This window comes from Mastomys coucha, chromosome X, assembly GCF_008632895.1.
Source record: "Mastomys coucha isolate ucsf_1 chromosome X, UCSF_Mcou_1, whole genome shotgun sequence".
Classification (NCBI taxonomy): Eukaryota; Metazoa; Chordata; class Mammalia; order Rodentia; family Muridae; genus Mastomys; species Mastomys coucha.
Window position 1 is genome coordinate 159,702,482 of NC_045030.1, and position 13,002 is coordinate 159,715,483.

The following is a 13,002-nucleotide window of genomic DNA, read 5'->3' on the forward strand; positions in this document are numbered from 1 at the left end:
ACACACACACACACACGATAAATATATTTTTTTAATGTAAAACTGTGGAATACTTAGTTTCTGCCCAACTTACCCTAATTTCTCTTTTTTTGTTGTTGTTTGTTTTTATTTTGAGACAGTTTCTATTATGTAGCTATGGCTGCCTTAGAACTTGCTATATAGACCAGACTGACCTGGAAGTCATAGAAATCCACCTGCCTCTGCTTTCCACATGTTGGGATTAAAGGTTTGTCTATTATGCCTGGCAAACTTTTATAATAAATTAGTGTATAAAGAGACATATCCTAGGCCCTTGTATTTTCAGAGATTTAAATTTGTAGCATACATCCTTGTTATAGAAAGAAGACAAACACACTGGATAATCTGTGTACAAATATCATTACATTGTCTCTCTTGTGTAAAAGTGGTTTGTGGTATAGTTGGCTTTTAGCTTCTTTTGAAGGGTATCTCCTGAACGTTTCTGGGACAAGCTAATTATGTCCTTTGCCTTTTTCTACTTTTAACCAGCAGCCTCTTTCCAGGTGTTAATGTGAACACTAAGGGGGATAGTCCAACTTAAGCCCGATATACTCCATCAGATACAGGGATCCTTGAGCTAAATGTTTACATTTTCAACCATGAAAATACCATCTTTATGATATACTACAGGTTTTCCAGTTTCCTTTAGAAGATATAGTACATTGGGTTCTAAAGGAGATATCACAGATATTTAATGTGTAGAGTCCAAAAGTCATATGCCCATGAAAGTATACCAAAAAGCAGGCCATATTGCCAAATTTAAATAGGAAAACTAGAATTATGTACTTCAGGTTAATCATTTTGGATTTCAGTATTGATTAAAAGTGTGTGTTGGTTTTTATTTTCATTTAATTTGATTAGGAACTACATATTGAAGACAATGTCTGGAAGCTTCTACTTTGTAATTGTTGGCCACCATGATAATCCGGTTTTTGAAATGGAATTTTTGCCACCTGGAAAAGCAGAATCCAAAGTATGTATGCAGCCTTAAATTAATAAGGCTTTTTATGTCATTTGTAATGGTTTATCATAATAGTGCTTTAGAAATGAAATAGCTGAGGATAAATAAAACAACTGAGATATAGTAACAATTAAATTAGATTTTCTCTGGAGTCCCATAGACTGACAGAAAACAGGTAGGGAAGGAATGTCACCAACTACAAAAGACTTCTTAAGCATATGAAAATGTAGCCTACCTGTCATGAGCCTGGGACAATTTTTGTTGCCTCAGAATGCCACAGTAGTCCATTGTGCTTTAGCAAATCATATTTTTCACCAGAGCAGACATAGATCAGTTTACACCTGAGGATTAAAAGGACCTTACTCTATGTTGTCCTGTTGTCATCAGGACTATAGCACTTCATTTCTGTGGCTTTTCCAGCACTGCTTAAATTGTCTCCATCTTACTGACAGCCATGCCACATCAGGAAATTCTAAAAGCAACAGCAGAGGAAATGCTTTCTTGTTATCTAACTTGTCTTGGTCTTAGTTCTTTCTCTACCACTCACCTTAAAGCATTTCCACAGTATGTACTTAATCCCTCAAGAGTGATCATCAGTGTATAGGAAGAAAAAACTGCTAAGAGACGGACACAGCATATATGCATTTCTCTAAAGATTCAGAGAATCCTCTGAATGGCATGGCAGCATTAGGGATGCAAACTTACTTTAACTGTGTAAGGGTTCCTGGGCAACTGGTGACTTTCCACCAGCCTCATTCTGGGAACCTCCCCAGTAAGAAGGTTATGCTAGTTTCTTGTCACTGTCATAGCAAAGTATCAAAACTTGAGTGCCTTAGAACAAAAATGGACTGTAGCAGTTTTAGGAGCAAATGTCTGAAATTAATGCCTTCGCAAGGCCTCACTCCTATGGAAGGTAGTTCTCTTGGCTTGTGGCAACTTAGTGCCTGTATTCTGGTAACATTCTCCTTGTGTACATGTGTTCAGAGCTCCCATTTAATTTTTTTGTTGTGGAGGATGTCAGAGTTTCACTTTGTAGCCCTGACTCTCCTGGAATTCACTAGGTGGCCCAGGATGTCCTCCAGTTCATGGATAGTCTCTGTCCTCAAACTCCTTAGTGCCAAGATTACAGGTATGAGCCACCACACACCACAGCAAACCTTTTTTCTAAGGACAGCAAGTACACTAGATTAGAGGCCCACTCTACTCCAGAATGGCCTCATCTTAACTAACTACATCTTCAGTGACCCTCTTTCTAAAGCCACATTCAGAGGACCATATGAGTTTTGAGAAGGGCTCTATATACCAGTGGTTCTCAATCTTCCTAAATGCTATGACACTTTAATACAGTTCCTCATATTGTAGTGACCCACCCAACTATAAACTTATTTCATTGCTACTTTGTAACTGTAATTTTGCTACTATTATGAGTCATAATTTAAATATCTGATATGCAGATGGTCTTAGCTGACCTCTGTGAAAGGGTTTTTCAACCTCCAAAAGAGTTGCCACCCATAGTTTGAGAACCACTGTTATATAGCATATAGAATCTCTTCCATAGCAGGCAGTTATTGAAAAACACATTGGGAAAGAGAATTCCACAGGACTAAGACGTCATCCAGGTCATGAATTTGCTCTTTATATTGTAGTGAGTCGCTCCTGCCTTATTTTCAGTTAGGCCATCTTGCCCATGAAGAAGATACTCACCATTATGACGGGATTGTTTCTGCTGTTAATAAAGATAACAACTCAGAGCTGGACTGAGCATGACCTCCTTCCCCATCCCAGGTCCCAAAGCCGTGTAATCTCTGTTCTGCAAGAGGCCTATCATAGGTCTTCACAAGTGCCACCCCTACTATCTCTGCAGCTTCTGCTCAGGAAGCCTGGCTGTCCCTTTTGCTTCCAGTCCTTGAAGCCCTATGTGCATGGCATCCCTTTGTTTCTGTCCTTGATTTCTACTTTGGTCTCCACCTAGGGAAAGTGCTCTCTTTGGTCCATATTGGCTTACACATACTTTGTGTGTTTCTCTTCTAATATGATAGGGGCTTCTAGAAAGTAGGATCTGCCTTACTTATTTCCTCAATTGAAATAGTAGTCTTTCTTCATATGATGAAAGTAGAACGTTAGTAACTGCCTTCTACCAGGATTGGAAATATGTTTAATAGTTTCTTAAAGAAATTTATTAATTGGTGTTCCTGTTTATGAGTGATAGCAATACTATTTTAAAAACCATAATCTTTTATGATAATAATACATGAAGTAAATGCAAAGAGTCCTCCTCTAAGAAAAACATGTATGGAGTTTACAGAATGAAAACCAAGCATGCTGATACTTAACTGTAGTCCTAGTACCTAGGAGGCTGAGGCAGGGTCAGGAGCTCAAGACCATTCTAGGCTACATAATAAGGCCATATCTAAAATAAGAGGAAACACAGTACACACAAATTGACAGAATTTCAGAATGAATTGTTGGTGGTGCTAATGCCGTATGGATTTCTTTCTTCATCTTCTTATTTAGGATGATCACCGTCATCTGAACCAGTTTATAGCTCATGCTGCTCTTGACCTTGTGGATGAAAATATGTGGCTTTCTAACAACATGTACTTAAAAACTGTGGACAAATTTAATGAGTGGTTTGTATCGGCATTTGTCACTGCAGGGCATATCCTTACCTTATGTTACTTTGTGTTCTGTTGCTGTTATAAACACTGTGACCAAAACCTACTTCAGGGAGGAAAGGGTTAGCTTATACTTCCTAAGTCCATTATTGAAGGGAAGTCTGAGCAGGAGCTCAAGCAGAAACTGAAGTAGAGACTATAGAGGAATACTGTATAGTGAGCTCACCTGCCTATGGATGGTACTGCAGTCAATGAGCTTGGCCCTTCTACAAACTTCAAAAAGTCAGGCTAACACAAATTTTTTTTCATTTATAACACTTTTTTTAAAAAAACAAACAAACATGGGGTTTAAAAGGTGGGGGAGCTGAAGAGATGCTTCAGATGTTAAGAGCACTGACTGCTCTTCCCGAGATCCTGAGTTCAATCCTCAGCAACCACATGGTGGCTCACAACCATCTGTAATGGGATCCGATGCCCTCTTCTGATGTGTCTGAAGACAGTGACAGTGTATTCATATACATTAAAATAAATTCATGGTGGGTTTTTTTTGGGGGGGGCATCTGAACCATACCAAAAGCTGTTTTCTAACTGTAAATATTACATCCTCAATATAAAGCTAAGTAGACTTTAAGCCAGTTTATGTATTCAGCTTTGCCATCACAAAATACAGTGCATCTGACAAATTTGAAGAATATCTTACCAGCTGATTGCTTTAAATGCTTCATTTCTAGTAAAGATTATGCCTTAATTATCTTCACATATGAGATTTATTATGCTTCATGATGTGAGACAAGAAGATGGAATAAAGAACTTCTTTACTGATGTCTATGATTTGTATATAAAGGTACGGTATACCCTAAAATTAAAATATCTAATTTTTAAAAAGGATAGGACTGGAGATACAGCCCAAATTAAGGTATAAAAATCAGTTTCTCTTATCATTAGTAATTTCATTTTAGTGTTTTCTCACGTATGTTTTGAAGCCCCTTTATTATTAGCTAAGGAACTGATGTGTTTCAACTTTATTATTAACTTTATTATTAGTATTAAAACCCTAAATTAAAAGAATTATAGGGCACAGTGACAATGTCTATAATACCAGCACTTTGCAGAATCATGAGTTTGAAGCTAGCCAAGCTACATAAGGATTTTAGGAGGGGTTCGGGGTGGAAATAGCAGCAGCAGTACTGCATAACTTGTTAAAAAAAAGCTGAACATATGAGACATTTACTGTTTGTTTACATAATCCAAAGGGTCATATAGATTGACCCATTTGTAATGAATACAAGATAGATTCAAAATCTGTGTTAATGTATATAGGCCATATCAGTCATACTGTTATGAGGTTAGCTGCAGGTACTTTTCAAAACTAAACTACTGGATCACAGAGTTCCTGAAGAGGAGCCAGGTAAGGAGATGACATGCCTATGATCCCAGCACTTGGGAGGTACAATAGGAAATTGAGGAGTGCAAAGCCAGTCTCAGATAAATAGTGGGTTTGAGGCTGCTTTGGACTGCACAAGACCCTATCAGACAAACAGGTGTGGTAACTTACATTTGAATTCCAAGACTTGGGAGACTGGAAGGACTACAGTGAGTTTAAAGCTACTTAGGTTACAGAGTTCAAGGCCAGGCTAGGGAATAGAATGAGAACCTGCTTCCCAAAAAAAAAAAATTTAAGACATTTTTGTTTCTATTTTTTTTTTAAAGATTCTTGTTGCTTTTTTTGTCTATTTGTGGGGGTAGGAGGCTCAGGAGAGGTAACACATGCCTGGTGTACTTAATGGAGAGAGGTTAGGACAGCCTGTAGGAATCAGTTCTCTTCCTACTATGCGGGTACTGGAGATGGTCTGCTTGTCAAGTTGCTTTAGGCACTGGGCCTGTTAATTTTTTGAGATAGTCTCCTGTAGCCCAGCCTGGTCTTGAACTCACTCTGCAGCTAAAGGTAGGCTTGAATTCCTGATCCTCCTGCAGCTCCCAAGTTCAGAAATTGCAAGGGTATGCAACCACACCTGGCTAAGATGTTACAATGTAGCAGTGGGCATCCTCTGAGAAGCCCACACAGATGCCCTAGAACTTCCTGTCTTTTTCTCTTTAACTCTCATGACTACACTCTATAAATGCCTTTTTGAAATCCAGTTCTGCTTCATTAAAAAAGAGCAATGGAGCACTTTCAGTGAAAATTAAAAATGAGACTCAGACTCTTGTCTTTGCTAAATTTTAAGATGTAAATTTCCTTTAGCAACCTGTGATTTACCAGCCACTTTCCTTTAATAGGCTCACTAATAACCCTTTTCTTTCCTAGTTTGCAATGAATCCATTTTATGAACCCAATTCTCCTATTCGATCAAGTGCGTTTGACAGAAAAGTTCAGTTTCTTGGGAAGAAACACCTTTTAAGCTAAATGGAGGACAACTCTGAAATAAGCTGTATCATCGTGGGGTATACTCAGGAATGTGTGTTCTGTAAGTAATTTGAAATAGCCTGGAAAACATTCCCTTAAAATTGTACTTTGTTTTCATGTTGATTATCAGCATTAATATTTGCTTGTGATCTGTGATATTTACAAACAGCTCATTACCAGTAATTTTGAACATTTTTATTTAAAAGCTTAAAAAAACTTTTGTATTTCCTAAGATAATATGATCTTAATTTATTAAGTCAAAAGCATATGTCATGTAACTATATGTTATATTTGTTAGATTGAAGACTGAAAAGTTCTGGAGACATGAATGAAATGAGTTATTTATACATTTAGAGATGTTCTTTTACAATGCATAATACACTGCAGTACCAAGGAGCTTAAGCAGAAAGCCCAGGCCAAGTGTTACATGCTTGCCTACCTACCTCTGCCAGAGGTTGAGAATAATCATCCTGCTGTAACTCTAAACCCCTAAATCTATGTATGCTGGTCCAGTTACAGGCCATGGCAAAATGTGTTGCCTCTGTCACCTTATAATCTAGTGTTTCCTTTCTCTTAGTAAACTAAAGGTTTATTTAAACTTATTAATATCTGTACTTGAAAAAATGTTATAATCCAGATTTGGTATTACTAATAAAAGCCTGGGTAACACTGACATTTGCACTTAACCTTTTAGGCTATATACAGGGTAGAAGGTGGCAGATGTGGCCTCTTGTATTAGAAATGTTGGTTTGGCTGGGCGGTGGTGTCACATGCCTTTAATCCCAGCACTTGGGAGGCAGAGGCAGGTGGATTTCTGAGTTCGAGGTCAACCTGGTCTACAGAGTGAGTTCCAGGACAGCCAGAGGTATATACAGAGAAACCCTGTATCGAAAAAACAAACAAAAAAAAAAAAAAAAAAAAAAGAAAGAAAGAAAGAAAGAAAAAAGAAAAAGAAATGTTGGTTTGATTTTACAGTAGTGCATGTGCATGGAAAAGCAAACCAGATTTTCATATACACACTGGAAAAAAATTTCCATTATAACTTTTGAGTAAGCACTTCTAAACTTTCTTATATTCTTTGGTGAAGTTGTTACCATCACTTTTTTTTTATTTCTTAAATAAAGATTTATATCCAAGAATGTGGTAATTTGATGCGTACTTTAAAATGCAGATCAACACCAATACATCCCATTTCACTACTGAAGTCTGAAAACTAACATGGCATATCTTGATCACAGATCACCTCTTACTTGCTGACAAAGGCACTCAGATAAAATTCTAGGGCTTGAGACTGGAGAAATGTTACTCAGCAGTTAAGAATATGTCTTTGTTCTTGCAGATGACCCAAGTTGGTTTCACAGCATCTAAGGGGAGTGCCTCTAGAGAGATCCAATGCCTCTGGCCTCCTTGAGCACCTGCATTTACAGGCACATACCAACACACACACATACTATTAAAAACAATAAGTCTTTTTTTAAAAATCTGGTACTTTGAACAATGCTAACAGGCAAGACCCAAATATATCTTTATCATATACAACTTGTCTCACCCTCAGTGAGCATGTAACTCACACCCAGGGAGGTGCTATAATTCCCAACCAGTAGCAGCATCATATTACAGCATGAAGTTGGGCAAGACTTGGGTTCTAGTCCTGGAGAACAAGAGGTACCTTGCAAATAGCCTTCCTTTTCTTCAGGCTTTTGAGGGCAATATGTGAACTAGGACCATTCACCTTGTAAGTATATTGCAACAGTTAAGTACTAATTTTCATGTGTGACCTTCAGGAAGTTCAAGGGGAAGTCCAGCAAGGACTGAGACCTCAGAATGTTCAAACAGGAAAGCAGCATTCCAGGAATAAAGGCATGGGAGCCAGAACTTGTGTAAGGGGTAAAGCATTAAGCAAGCTCATCTGACAAAGTTTGAAGCTGATAGGTAATGTCCTACACAGGTAAAATTTCATGTTGGCACTAAATGTTTAATACACATTTATACTCTAAAGGTGATCCAGATCAAAATATATAAACCTGGTTGTGTCCTTTCTGTAGCTGGACATTTCTAGGAGATACCTCACTCGGTATCCATGTTTCTGGTGTATTTCTAATATGTTGACATTACGTCTTTACTCTGTCCCTATCCCTGTGGCTTTTTAAAGTTTTATTTATTCATTGGTGTGTGTGTGCCATGGCATGCATGTGGTCAGAAGACAATGTAAATTGGCTTTTCCCTTATGCCTTTACATTGGTATTGGTTCCAGGGACTGAACGTGGAGCTAGGCAGGTATGTGAGGCCTTTACCCACTGAGCAAACACAGGGTTTCTCTGTGTAACCCTGGCTGCCCTGGAACTCACTGGGAAGAACAGGCTGGCCTTGAACTCAAGAGAACAACTTGTTTCTGCATCCTGAGTGTTGGGATTAAAGGCCACCACCACCTGGCCAGTTTTAATTTTTTTTTAAAGTTTACTTATGCGTGTTGTATCTGCATGTACACCTGCATGCCAGAAGGCATCAGATCACATTACAGACAGTTATTGGTTGCTGGGAATTGAACTCAGGACCTCTGAAAAAGCAGACAGTGCTCTTAAACCGTTGAGCTATCTCTCCAGCCTGTTTTAATGTTTTAAGATGCCCATACTTCCTAGTTGACAGTCCATAGCATCCCAGAAACCACCATTTCACTAGGAACTTCTATTGGTGCCCTTTTTTCTCTACTGCCATTGGAGAGAACTTGCCATCATGGAAACATTACATAAATACGAAGTTTCAATAATGTACAATTGTAAAATAAAGAAAAGGAACTTCCAGGATGTTTTAATTTCATCTAGGAGGTTTCTCAGGATAGAAGAGCAGAAATATTTATATTGAGTGGCCAAATGCACCTTTATCTGTTTCCAAGTTCAGTAATGTGCCTCTTAAAATGGAAGTAACTCAGAAGGCTCTGTCTGAGTACACAATTTAACCTCAGCTAGATATGACATGACAACTGTAATGAAAGTCAGACACTATATGGTGATTCTACCCACAGAGACCCCCTCCTTAGGAGCAGTGAAGCATAACACAGTTCCTCCCATCTGGCTGCTTTCTTCCTAGACAGCTGCATGTCACTGCTTCCACTGCCACACCACCTGCTTAATTTCCTATTTCTTACTTTTCTGTATTGTCCATCTTTGCCTAGGTAATATCCGCACTCCTGACTTTCCTCAAACACAAGAAAATCCTGTTAGCTAGTTTAATGGCCAAGGATATCCCTAAGGTTTTGTTCCTCCTCTTCCTCACGGTTTATACAGTTTGGTAGCATGTGTGATTGGTTAGCCAGTATTCACTGTACTCAACACCTGTGAAGCTAGGTGTTTCCTTTCTCCACAGACAAAAACATTTGATCACTTCTGGCTGCACAGCTCTAACTTTTGAAAGCCAACTCTGAAAAACCAACTAGTCTAATCCTTCAATAGTAAACTGCAAGTTATGAACATATTTTTTAAAGTTAAAATGTTAAATGTGGAGCCGGGCAGTGGTGGCACACGCCTTTAATCCCAGCACTTGGGAGGCCAGCCTGGTCTACAGAGTGAGTTCCAGGACAGTCAAGGCTACACAGAGAAACCCTGTCTCGAAAAAAAACAAAAAACAAAAAAACAAATGTGGGTGGGGTTGAACACACTTGGAATCCTGCATCTGGGAAGGTCAGGACTTTAATGGCAGCCTCAGCTACAAGAGACCCTATCTCTTAAACAAAAAAGGTAAGATGCTAAGACATTCAATCTACAAATAAAAAATACAACATGGTTACCTCACTGGCGAACTCATTTGCTGTGATTACCTGCCCAATACTGAATCTGTTGACTTTCCATTATGGAGGGGCTCACAGGGCCCCACCCCTCCCTGAGGATCTGTGTTTCCTTAGGGTTATGGGGGAAGCCACTGGTTAAGTTGATCTAGTATACAAACACATAATATGTGTCTGTGTAGTAAAGGCTTAATATACCTATAGGCTGAGTTATGTCCCCCTAAAGTTCTTGTTGAAACCTTAACTTCTGAAACTTGTGGTATTAATCAACATGACACAATCTAAAATCATATGGGGAGTCTCAACGGATATGTTAGTTAAGTTGAACACCAACCCACTGTAGGTGGCACCATTCCCTAGGCAAGGGATTCTGTTGTGTTGATAGAAAAAGCAAGCTGAAACACTAGTGTCAGGTACCAAAGAAGCTTCCTGTTAGCATATCAAAGTGGCTCTAGGCTCACTCAATACCTGTGGCTCCTTTGTACTCCACCTCTTACTCTAAAACCTCTTCAGCCCAGGATCTTTCTTCCCTAGTATGCTTTTCTTAATAACCTATAAATGACTTTATTTCCTTAGATGATGGGATGAGAGCTGTACCCAAAATATCCATATAGAGCACACCTGTTCACAAATCTGTTGTTGTTACACCACAAACAAAATCAACTCATGAGACAACTATATGAGAGGAGGGAACCTCACTTGAGAAAATGCCTCATTATGACCAGGCAGGCCTATAGGGTGTGGGAGGGCTCAGCCCATTTTAAGTGGTAACCCCTAAGCTTGTGGTTCTGGATTCTGTATCAAAACAGGTTGAACAAGCCAGTAAACAGCGCTCCTCCATAGCCTCTGCATCAGCTCTTGCCTTCAGGTTTCTTCCTTGTTTAAGAGTTCCTGTTCTGACTGCCTTTGATGATAAACAGCGATCCCCAAGGTGCTTTTTGGTCATGGTATTCCATCACAGCACTAGTAACCCTAAAACAAAGATCACTGCTGAAAGTTGTCTTTTTAGAATAAAAAATTTTGAGAACAAATCACTAAATAGTGATAGAGAAGAATCTATGGAAATACCTGTGTGAATACAAGTCTTTATTACCCTCTCAGAAAGTAGTGCTAGGTTGAAAATATATACAGCTCACCTGCCATGCATTAGACATGGGGGTGGGGGGTAAGACCTCTGAGTCAGGGCTAGAGAGATGACTCAGTGATTAAGAGACTGCTCTTCCGAAGATCCAGAGTTCAAATTCCAGCACCAACGTGGTGGCTTACAACTACCCATAATGAACTCTGATGCCCTCTTCTGGAGTGTCTGAAGACTGTTACAGTGTACTTACATATAATAAACAAATCTTAAAAAGAAAATACAAAGCAAACAACTGCTCTTCTGAAGGTCCTGAGTTCAAATCCCAGCAACCACCAGTAATGAGATCTGACACCTCTGCAGGTGCGTCTAAAGACAGCTACAGTGTACTTATTTATAACAAATAAATCTTTGGACCAGAGTGAGCAGAAACTGAGCAAGCAGGGCTGACCAGAGTGAGCAGTGTTGACCTGAACGAGCAGAGGTCCTAAAAGTCAATTTCCAACAACCAGATGAAGGCTCACAACTATCTGTACAGCTACAGTGTACTCATATACATAAAATTTAAAAAAAAAAAAAAGGCCTCTAAGTCAACCTGGAATATATGAAATTCAGTCTTTTTTTTTTTAAGGAAAGTAAATGAAAATCCGCATAGGTAGTAGCTCCTTTGTTGGAAAGGGGGAATATATGTGCCACACAATTAAGGTAGATTCTAATATGTAGAATGAATAAGAAAAGTTAAATCATCATAAAGAGATGAGGTAATTAAATCAAAAAGCATTGCAACATAAAGAAATGCATTAGATTTTAATCTTTAATAGTATTGTAGGAATTTACTTTCCTGGACCAAGAATAGAATGCTAATTACATAAAAATATACACATATAAAAGTAATTCTCCATTTTCTTGTGGGGCAAAACAATCTAAGTGTACTTCTAGAATAGTCAAGGTTTTTGTCTGAATTACAATTAAGTCAGTTCTTGGTCATCTTATTAGCACTAATGTTTTAATTTAAAGAAACATTAGACAACCATTACAATTTATAAATGTAACGTGCCATTACTGAGTAAATAGATTCCTCCAGAGTGAGTGTCCCTTCTCCCACTGGCTAATGAGGAAACAATATGCGTTAATTGAATTTTATTAGTAAATGAACTTCTCTGCATACTAATTTTGTTCTCCAACCTCTGTGTGTTGGTTAGAACACACCAACTATCCCTTTAATGCTATCAACAGCAGGATGAGTTTGGCTTGGGCTTTCGGTGCAGATTGACTGTGTCTGTTTGAATCAGGTGTTCTGACCTATCTTCCGTAGCCAGAATTCTTCGAACTGCCTCCTCAAAGGCAGCAGCAACATTGGTGGAATCTTTTGCACTCGTTTCAAAGTAAGGATAGTCGCCGTTGTCCTTGCACCAGGCTTGGGCTTCTTCTGTAGACACCTGCCGTTCTTTTATGTCAGTCTTGTTGCCCAAAATCACAAAAGGAAAGGTTTCAGGCTCTTTCACATCTGCATAATATATGAACTCTTTCTTCCAGTTGCTCAGATTCTGGAAGCTTTGTGAATCATCAACACTAAATGTAAGCAGGCAACAGTCAGAACCTCGGTAGAATGGTGTCCTCAGGCTTCGGAATCGTTCTTGACCAGCTGTGTCCCAAATCTGCATGGTAACAAAATGTCCATCCACCTCCAGATCTTTATTTAAAAATTCCACACCTATTGTGTGGAAGAGCTGGGAATCAAACTTATTGGTTACATATCTGTTCATAAGAGAACTCTTGCCAACTCCACCATCTCCAAGAAGAATTATTTTAAAAAGAGACGATTTTCCTGCCATTATTAATAGTATAAGTTTTGATTTCAGAATCCTGTAAATAAAAATAAAAAGGTACCATTACATGCCTTTATACTGGTGCAATCCACACAATCCTAATAAAGTCAGTATTTAAGTAAAATGAAAACACATAGAGCTCTGATTCCACTTTGCAAAGGAACTACCTAAAAATGAGATTTAACCAACTTCCAACAGCCCCACACTGACTGGAGATATTCCCTTCCTGTCCCTTTTTTCCTTCCTTCAGATATAGGCACTACTGGGTAGAAAAGTCAGAGATATCCAGAAGCTCACTGATTCAACTAAGAAAAAA

At 38.7% G+C, this 13,002-nt stretch overlaps 2 protein-coding genes across 3 annotated transcripts in view; one reads left to right on the forward strand and one right to left on the reverse strand.

Moving 5' to 3' along the window:
* Positions 1-6,671, forward strand: part of Trappc2 (trafficking protein particle complex 2) — a 10,607-nt gene extending 3,936 nt beyond the window's left edge. Inside the window, exons 3-6 of the mRNA XM_031371134.1 lie at positions 880-991; positions 3,494-3,638; positions 4,353-4,438; positions 5,900-6,671. Of these exons, the coding sequence (XP_031226994.1) occupies positions 899-991; positions 3,494-3,638; positions 4,353-4,438; positions 5,900-5,998 (423 nt within the window). The 5' untranslated portion in view covers positions 880-898 and the 3' untranslated portion in view covers positions 5,999-6,671. The remainder of the gene's footprint in view (positions 1-879; positions 992-3,493; positions 3,639-4,352; positions 4,439-5,899) is intronic.
* A 4,982-nt stretch (positions 6,672-11,653) lies between these two features.
* Rab9a (RAB9A, member RAS oncogene family) overlaps positions 11,654-13,002 on the reverse strand; it is a 24,464-nt gene continuing 23,115 nt past the window's right edge. For both annotated transcript variants that reach the window (XM_031371146.1, XM_031371155.1), the window contains one exon: positions 11,654-12,723. In XM_031371146.1, coding sequence (XP_031227006.1) covers positions 12,087-12,692 — 606 coding nt within the window. In that variant the 5' untranslated portion in view covers positions 12,693-12,723 and the 3' untranslated portion in view covers positions 11,654-12,086. The remainder of the gene's footprint in view (positions 12,724-13,002) is intronic.